A 10,282-nucleotide genomic window follows, 5' to 3' on the forward strand; every position below is an offset into this window, starting at 1 on the left:
GTTTGGTTGTAGTGGTTAACCCAGCTAAATATGACTAATGGGCAGCTATACTTGTTCTTTTTGTACGTGACATTAAAAGTAATATCATTACTAAAGATTTGATAGTCTAGTTGGCTAATTCCATCATACCAAAACAAATTACACAACAAATCTCTTGAATCATGCATGCCTTGAAATTGTGGAGTAAAGTAAATTTTTTGTCCTTGAAATTTGCCAAAAATTTTAAAAATATCCCTAAATTTTATTTTGTTTTAATTTTGTCCCAAAAGTTTTTGCACTAATCCAACAATAATGTATGATAACTATCTCTAATTTACTTGTGTTAATGGTTGTTCTTATAAAATTGTTGATGAATTATTCTTAAATTTACAGAGTCCGTGTCGCAAGTAGGTCAAATAGGTCAATTTGTATCATTTTTAGTTTTGTAGGATCTGTATAGCAATCATTGAACTTTTTTAAGGTGGTCCAATCTTTTGGGCCCATAATTCTCAAAGACTATGGGTCAATATAGTTTTTTTTTTATTTTGACCTCTATTTAGGTTGAAAAATATAATTTCTATTTGCGTTGACTTTTGTGAATATTTAGATATTTTTATTTGTTAATGAACTTTAACTCAAATGATATATGTTTTTTTAAGGATTGGAAGTTGTCAAATTCTTGGATAAAAAAAAAAGTTATTTGGTTTACGATTTTTGTTGGAAGAGAGTTATACACTTAATTTTCAAATGATTACTAGTTAAATTTGTGATAATAAAATTTGAATATTGACCTTGTGCAAAAAAGGGGAAAAAAAGATAAAGAGGCACAGTGAAAGATTTGTTGATATTTTATTATTTTTACACTAACAATTTTGGTACTTGTTCATCGTATTTTGAGGTTCAATTTTTTTTCCTACTGAGCAAAGATGTGTGATACTCTTAATTATTTATTTTTCGTGAAAATCTAGCCATTCTCACACAAGTATCAAGTCTATATGAGCCGAAATACCTAAAACTAGGGATAAAAGTTAAAACCTGTGTGATAGACGAATTTGATTATAGATATTTTAAATGAAAAATAATTAGTAAGAGTGATAATGTGTAGAAAAAGATAGAATTTAAACTTTATTTTAATTTTGAGGGTTTAAAAATCTTCAACTCAAACCTTACATAGCCCTTAAATCTCTCCATTCCATCCTATCTAAGTATCTATAAGAAATAAATCTATCTTTAATCAAATACATTTAGTTTTTTCACATTTCATAATATCAGATATTTATGTATTATTACCAAATTGAATGCTTAATTTAGTGACAATAAATACTTATAAAAAAAATTAAATTTAAATATTCACTGTTTTCTTATATATCTGTAAACATGCACGTTATATCTTTTTAATTTTAAAATAAAAAGATTTTGAATTTTATCTTTTTAATATTTTCAAAAATTATATATATCTAAATTTATATAATTTGAATTTTAAAAAATAATAAAAAAGATTTAAATTTAAATTTAATTATATAATATCACATTATCAAGTGAATACATCTCTTGCCCTTGATGAAAGAAAAAGTAAATACTTTTCTCATTAGGAATGAATTAGAAGTGTAAAATATTCGGCAATATCCAGCAAAAGTAAAGAAGAGAAAATCAGATACGATTTGCGATACAACATTGAATAACAATTACATAAAACTGGCGTGAGAATAAAGTCAATTTGTTTGGTTTCCTTCCCCTTCTCCAATACCAAAAGGCAAAAAGCTGTATAAGATCGTCAACAGCGTAACTAACTACCCACAGTTTCCCCCAAAAAACAAAGCAATGTCCAATCTCTAATTACAATCGACAAGAAACTCTCGACTCTCCCCCACCCACTGGTCCCAAAAATAACCACCTCAAAAGAAAATCAGATCACAACGTTTCTTTCTTTCTTTCTTGTTGGTTTCTTTCCAAATCTGATCTAATATTTTCTCGTTACGATGCGTCCACCGTTGAAGAGAGTCGATTTCCGTCCAGGCGACAAAGTGGAGGTTTGCAGTAAAGAAGAAGGCTTCCTGGGCTCATACTACGAGGCAACCATTCTTTCCCGCCTCGAAACCGGCCGTTACGTCGTCCGTTACAAGACACTCCTCCGTGACGACGCCGTTTCTGAGCCGTTAACCGAAACGCTCTTCCCGAGGGACATCCGGCCTTCCCCTCCGAAGGTATATTCCCGCGGCGAGTTCTCTCTCTACCAGGCAGTTGATGCCTTCGACAACGACGGTTGGTGGTCCGGCGAGATCACCGGCAGGCTTGGGCCTCACCATTACTATGTTTATTTCCGTACAACCAATGAAGAGATCGCTTATCCTTCTAATAAGATTAGGGTTCATCATGAGTGGGTTAACGGCGACTGGATTCTCTCCCAAAGAGAGCAACCACAGCCACAGCCACTGCAGAATCAGCAACAACAGCTAGGTCAACAATTCAATTGACTGCGTTGATCCACCGGTTAAGAATTCTTGGTAAATCAGATCCACTGAACAAAATTACAGAAAGAAAACGAAAGGAAAGGAAGTAGAATTTATATTAGTATCGTTAGTATTTGTTAATTTTTTAGGGTGTTCTTTTAAAGATTTTCGTTTATAGGTGAAGGACGGAACTGTTTCTTCGATTTGAAATCATGGACGGAGAGTTTTTTTTTTTTTTTTTTAGTTTTCGTGGAAAAGAAAAAAGGGGATTGAATTTCTAGGGTTCGGAATTTCGTTGAAGAGGCCTCGTGTTCTCTTCATGCGTCGAATTTGGTTCACTTTTGTTAATTGGGATCAATGTCTAGTGTTATATTGGGGTCTTTTCTTTTTTCTTTTTTTTTTTTTTTTATAAAAATTGGGATTTTCGGATAGGTTGGAAAATTGTAAAGTGGGTTATTAGTTGACAGTTGATTGTTGTTTGGATTAATAGAACAAGTGAGAAACTAATGGGAACCTATCTCGGTTTCCAAATATATTGAATGTCTTTAAAGTTTGTGTAGAAACTTTATTTTGCTAATTGAATCTCCTGCCCCATTCAATACTATGTTAGATACCCTCTTAAATTTGGCTTAACACAGGCCCTAGTTTTCAATAGCAGCACCAATTTCTATTTGTAGCAATTTATAATGTTGTTCCTATTTTTGTTCTGTGTGTAATATAGTCAGAGTAAGAGACTTAACTATTATATTGGCTATGTATGGATATATGAAGCTTGATATGATAATTAAACTTGTCGTTGGTTTAACTAAATTAGGTCTCCACCTTGTGTAGTTAGACTGTTAGACTTTGTTAAAATTGGAAAAGAAGCTATGGAACTAATCAAACCAGATGTGATTTCGTTTCACATAATCATGATTGTATTGTAATGTTAATTCACAAGATCTTTCATGGGATTCTAAGATTTTGTTGGGTCCTGAACCTTGACTGGTCTTGGCTGCACTGTGCTCTTTGTTTTCTTTGTTCTTTCTTTTTTACTTTGCTATAAGACAGAGCTCTATAAATGGTTTACTGTTGAAACTGAAATAGAAATTTAGAGACATACTTGTCTTTAATCATTCATATCCAAAATTTGCAGATTTATTGGCTTCTTTCAATCAAAGGAACAGTATGATATATGGACTATGGTACTTATTAATTGTATGATTGTTTTTTAGTTTTGGAAGTCATGTAAATCTTGACCTCTTCAAGTTTTGTTAATGCTTAAAGAGGAAGTTGCCAAATTCTTACATTGCAGTTATCTGTGGTGTATGTTTGTCTAGTTTCAGCTCATGTTTCTTATTCTCTGAGATACAGTTAGGTACTTGGATTTCTTCATGCTATGATTCAGACCTATCTAAAATTCAGGTTAATAGTTAAATCACAACCACCACCCACTAAACATACTCAAAAGACAATGTAGTGAAAATTAAACTTGACATGTGGCGTATGAGTCATAACTCATAAGACATTGTTCTATATTGGTTTAGTTTAAATAAAGTGGCATTCCACTCAATTTTCTTTCATAATAAAGTGGTTCTCCTTTTGAACTACAGATAGAATGTATTTTAAAATGAATCATTTTATTTTGGGATTTAGTTTAGTATAGAAACAAAGATTCTAAGGAATACAAGCATATCTCTCGTGTTATATTAGGATTCAAAAAGATCTGAAGGGAAATTGGTGTTTTGGATTAACAATAACTCTCTTATTATTATTTGTTTGTGATCCAGCTGTACACAGAGCTATTCTTTACCCCTTTTTAAGTTATGTTTTTATTCCACGACATAGTTAAGAATAAATGCTTGGGAGCTAATCTATGTCAAGCCTTGATTGTGAGACACTATTAATGTGCAAGCTTGTAATTATTATCCATTCAGAAGAGAAGAAATCTCTTAAATATTAGTTGTTAGACAGAGTATACACTCAAATTGATCTTCAACGATTTTTAGATAGAACATTGTAATTTTTAATATATTTATATATCCATTAGATAAATTGATCCATTCGTCACTTTCGATAAAATTTAAAATACGCATGCTGAACAAATAAATATTCAGCAAATTTTATTATAAGACAATTAAATCTAAAAAATATTATTATAAAATAGAGTTAATAGCTAAATTTGTCCCTAAAAAATATTTCAATCTTCATTTTCATCCTTAAAAAATTAAATTAGTCAAAATAATCTCTCAATGATACAAGAAGTAGTCGCGTTAGTTCTTCCGTCATCGTAGCTGATGTGGTATGAGTCATTAAGTGACAACGTGGTATGAGTCGTTAAGTAACAACGTAACACACCTCCGACAGTACCTCATTGATGCCGACCAAATAAGTTAATTAAACTAACTCAATTTAGTGCCAAATGAACCTTAATCCCAATCTCAACTATAAACAACTTTTTCTTTCCAATGAGATGACATTAAGAGAGTTTAGAGTTATATATTCTGGGTATTTTGAAGATGATAAGAGAAGAAATGTTTAAAAGCAAACCATTTTTGATTGTTTATACCTTTAAAGTTGATTCTTCGAGAGAAAGGAAAGCATGTGCAGATCTCAAAAGACAGAACAATGCCACAAGAAGAAGAGCTTCTCCTCTCCTTGAGAACCCCATTGATCTCAAAGTAAAGTGATTTCTTCAAAATGAGAAAGAAGAGGAATTGAAGTGTTGAAGGCAAAATCCCATTGATGAACAATCCTGTATCAGGTGAGGTCCAAGAGGAAAAAGAACGAATTTTATAATAAATTTTGTTGGTAATTTATTTATACCACACACATATTACAAATTTTATGAAGTAAATATGAAATTGGTTCAGAACGAATTTTAAATTAGATACTATAGTCCTTAATAATTTTTATTATTATGGAAGTTATTAATAATTATTCTCGTCAAAGGAATTAGTTTCTCTATCTTTTTTTTTTCAAAGGTAATTATTTTATTCAATTGAATAAAATAGACATTGTCCATTACTAGGATAGCAATACATGAATTGGAGATCTCCCAAAAGCTCTTTAACGAGCAAAAACGCAAAAGTTTAGGAAAAGAAGATGAAACACTCCAGCAGAAAAATTAAAGTATGTGGCCTTACATATCTTGAAGAAGATTGCTAGTTGAAGTAAGAATTTGTTCTATTCCTTCAGTATCATTTTCAAAGATGAGCCGGTTTCTTAATTTCCAGATTTGCCAACACATAATCGCCAGCATCTGAAAATCACGGTTGTTGCTTCTCCGCCTCTTGAGCTTGCCTACACTTTCCGACCACGTTCGCCAAAAGGAGAAGGACCCATCTCCACAAACCAACCCAGGTAATGAACTTCTAACCCAGGCCTCCTTCGATTTTTGGCAGAAGAATAAACAGTGACTAATGGTTTCTGGGCTGAGATTGCAGCGCCTACAGAGAGGGGATATTGTGTGGATGCGGCGGTGGAGGTTCTCCAGAACCGGGAGCTTCTCATGCAAACATCGCCAGAGGAAAAACTTGATTTTTGGGAATAGGGGCATTTTCCAGAGCTCCAACCATGTGTCTTTGTGCTGCATCAATTCGGGGCAATAATCAATTGGAGAGTGATAGAACAGGTAGGCAATTTGGTAACCTGAGCTGACTTCATATTTTTCGCTTTTGGTTCTGGCCCAAAATAAATGATCATCACCTTCCTCAATTTTAATTAGCGAAATACGATTAGCCATGTCTGCAGAGAAAATATTGTTGATTAATTTCAGGTTCCATTATTTGCTAGGCATGATTAGCTCATTCACCCATGCTACTTCCATAATCTGATTGTTGATGACTGAGCTGTGTGGGACAAGGAAAGGTTGGGATGTAGCTACCCATGGATCCTGAAAAACGCAAATGATGTTCCCGTTGCCCACCTTCCAACATATGCCTTTTTCTAGAACTTTGCGGCCCTCCAAAAGGCTTCTCCATCCCCAAGAAGGTTGGTTTCCTGTCTCTGCTCTCATGATATTTCTGTAACGGTAGTACTTGCCTTTGGAAATTTTGGACAATAATGATTGAGTTTGCGTAGCTAGTTTCCAGTTGTTTAGCAAGTAGCGCTAGGTTCCGAGCTCGCAGGTCTTTAAAATCAAGGCCACCCTCCTTCTTTGGTCTAGACATGGTGTCCCAACTAATCCACGCCATCTTTCTTTCTGTTCCTTTTTGTCCCCACCAAAATTGGATGAGAATACTGTGAATCTCGCAAATTAAAGTATTTGAAAGCCTGAAGCAAGAGAGTGTGTAAATAGGAATGGCCTCCCCGACTGCCTTAATTAGTACATGTCTACCTGACGTAGATAGTAAGTGTCGTTTCCACCCCTGGATCTTTTTTCTCACTTTTTCTTTAATAACCCCAAATATCTCCTTGTTCGATCGATTAACTATTGAAGGGAGCCCCAAATACTTGTCCTGTGCTCCTATGTGTCTAATGTTGAGCCTGTTAGCCAAGGCAGTTCTCATTTCCCCCAGGGTATTGTTGCTAAAAAACACAGCTAATTTAGATAAATTTACTTTTTGACCACTGAAGCTTTCATATAGAGTAAGGATCTTCAGGATATTATAACAGCCATCCTCCGAGGCCCTACTAAATAGGATAGAGTCGTCTGCGAAGAAAAGATGATTGATAGGAGGGCATCTTCTATTGATCTAGACACCAGAGATAAGACGGTTTTGCTCTGCCTTGTTCAGCAGAAAGGATAAACCTTCTGCACAAAATAGAAAAAGATATGGTGATAGAGGGTCTCCTTGTCAGATTCCTCTATTTGGCTTAAAAAGACCAAAGGGTTGACCTTCAACAACAACAGAGTAGGAAACTGTAGTCACCACCTCCTGAATCCAACCTATCCATCTAGGATCAAATCCTAACTTTCGAAGCATGAACCATAAAAAATGCCATTCCACTCTATCGTAGGCCTTACTCATATCAAGGTTTACGGCCATTTCAGTATTCAAGCCCGTCTTCTTGGTTTTCAAGTAATCCATACATTCATGAGCTATAAGTATATTATCACTAATTAGTCTTCCTTTTAAGAAAGCACTTTGATTAGGAATAATTAGTTTATTCATGATACTCTGTAGCCGATGAACAATCACTTTAGAAATAAATTTATAAACCACAGAAGATAAACTAATCGGCCTGACCTGTGTCATGTTTATAGCATTCGGAACCTTTGGGATTAAACAGATCTGTGTGTGGTTGAAACTCCTGAGTATTCTACCTCCAACAAAGAAGCTTCTCACCGCTCGAAATACATCCCCAGCCACGATGTCCCAGTAATAATGGAAGAATTTTGCTGTGAACCCGTCATCATCGGGTGCACTTTCAGAGTGCACACTAAACACAGCCCGTTTGACTTCTTCTAGGAAAACTGGCCGTAGTACTCTTCTATTCATGGCTGAAGAAACTTTGGGAAGAAAGTCTTCAAATTCCACTTCCGGATCAGTTGAGTTGGTAGAAGAAAATATATCTCTAAAATAGTCTTCTGCAACTAAGGCTATATCAGCTCGAGAGGTAGCAAAGCTCCCATCATTCTGTTCCAATTTCCAGATTTTATTACGCCAAACCCGGGATTGAAAGGATTGGTGGAAGAATTTAGTGTTCTTATCCCTTTCCTTCAACCATTTTATCCGAGACTTCTCTTTTCAGTAGCTCTCCTCCCTACCATAAGCGTCCTCTAGCATATTTTCCAACTCCTCAACCTCAATTCCTCCATTAATCCCTATCTCTCTAAGCTCTTCTATTTTTTTTGAGAATCTCCTCTATTTCAGCTTTAGAGTTGGATTTGGATGTTTGCTGCCATTGCACAAGCCGATGTCTGTAGAGTTTCAGTTTTTGAGCTAGAACAAACATCGCATAACCTTTAAAGTAGGAGTTCCAGGCCTCAGTAATAACCCCTCTAATCGCCTTGACCCCACACCATCTCTGTTGGAACTTAAATCTGCATTTAGATCTCTCAATTTGAGGACTAGTATCCAATAATAAAGGGGCATGATCAGATCCATTTTCCTGCATCCTAGTCACTGTATTAGTAGGAAACATGTGCAGCCAGTTGTTGCTTACCAAAACACGGTCTAATCTTTCCAAAATCTGCTCTTCTCCTCTCCTTTTATTGGACCAAGTGAAATTCCTACCCACCATACCAAGATCCATCAAGCTACTTCCATCAATAAAGTTATTAAAATCTGAAATAGAGGACCAAGATTTTAACCATCCACCCTTTTTCTCTTCCTGACTAGCGATGGCATTGAAATCTCCCATCACAATCATTTCATTTTGCATTTGCTGTATAGTAGCTGACAGCTCCTGGAATTGACCAGCTCTAACTTGTTCGTTTATGTTAAGGTAAACATCAATTAAGCCTAAATTCAGTCCATTAGACAAGTCTTTGACCGTGGCAGCAATGTAGTACTCTTTCTCCGAGACGATTTGCACTTCCACCCCTTCTTTCCAAGCCAAGACTAAACCTCCCGCTACCCCAATCGGGCTCATAATTCTCCAAGACTCAAACCTGCATGCCCACAGCGTCATTTCCACTATTCGAGGTTGATTCTTAGTTTCACAGATGAATACCACATCGGGGGAGCGGGATCGACAGATCCCTTTAAGATTTTGGACTATCAGGGGTCTCCCCAAACCCCGACAGTTCCAACCTAAGATCTTTGTGAGATTTTGGGTGCCAATTGACGGCTGGCACCCTCCACCTCCTTATTACCACCTGAGGCTTCCTCCAAACAGGGCTTCTTTGAGCTGCCACTATTCTCCTTACTAATATACCCCCTTTTATAGCCAGTGTAAGTCTTTCCATGGCTCCTCATTTGCCTAACAAGTTGTTTGATACTTTGCTTTCCTCCTCTATCCTCCTTAGCCTCGCCCATAGTAATCATATTCTCTTCAGTATTCATTGGGATGGGTCTTTCCTGCAGAACATCACTTGTAACGGTACCCGCTAGAGCCTTCAAAGCGTCGGCTAAGGAACCATTTTCTTCCTCTTCAGTCATTGAATTAGGATTGGTGGTCTTCCTCACCTGTTCCTTGTCCCCTTTTATATTTAATTCAGCAAAATTCTCCAGTAGCCAAGAAGGAGCTGGTTTCTTCCTTGGTTTAGGGGTGGAAGAACCAGGAGCTCTGTCATAAGACGAGTCTGAATTCGATTTGCTCTCAATTTTTCTCCCTACTTGATCTGCCTTCACCCATTCTCCAATAGCTTCTTCTCTAACACTGTCACTCGCAGAGTCATCCAACAGCTATTGACAATGCTTGGAATCATGTCCTAGAAGCGCGCAGTAGGTGCAGAATGTTCCCAGCCTTTCATATCGGAGCCCTACTTCGATCAATTTTTGATTTGGTCCAGTGATCTTCATTGAATCTCTCAACCTCCTATCCCCTTCCATCTCCACCTTGGCTTTAATGATTCGAGTTTCTTTCCCTCACACCTCATATAATCCAACATCAACAACGCTTCCAATCTTCCTACCAAGTTTACGTCCAATTTCAATTGTTTTAAATTGTTCTGGCAAACCCTATATTTGTACCCAAATTGGAAAAGAGGATATAGTATTTTTGTCTTCCAGTGGATCTTCCTTCCATCTCACAACATGGAGGATAAAGTTCTTAAATAGCCAAGGGGAACCTCGTTCAACTCGTGCAATGTCCGTATCCTTATCAAAGAAGAACTGAAATTGATTCTTGCCTTTGTCTATGAATCTCAACCTTTCCGATCTACCCCATATTGCAGTCATAGCCCCTTCCATTATGCCTATGGTAAAGTTGCAATCAGCAAATATTCTCCCATTCAAACTCCTTAGGCATGCGTGCAAACCTTC

At 36.3% G+C, this 10,282-nt stretch overlaps 1 protein-coding gene across 1 annotated transcript; it reads left to right on the forward strand.

Moving 5' to 3' along the window:
* Window positions 1-1,640: 1,640 nt before the first annotated feature.
* LOC148570082 (protein AGENET DOMAIN (AGD)-CONTAINING P1-like) lies at window positions 1,641-2,992 on the forward strand. The gene has a single exon (XM_088507568.1). It carries the CDS (start codon window positions 1,959-1,961, stop codon window positions 2,451-2,453), a length of 495 nt encoding a protein of 164 aa, XP_088363694.1. The 5' UTR covers window positions 1,641-1,958; the 3' UTR covers window positions 2,454-2,992.
* The last annotated feature ends 7,290 nt before the right edge of the window (window positions 2,993-10,282 follow it).

Source organism: Arachis ipaensis, chromosome B3 (assembly GCF_059453495.1).
Source record: "Arachis ipaensis isolate K30076 ecotype BB chromosome B3, ASM5945349v1, whole genome shotgun sequence".
NCBI lineage: Eukaryota > Viridiplantae > Streptophyta > Magnoliopsida > Fabales > Fabaceae > Arachis > Arachis ipaensis.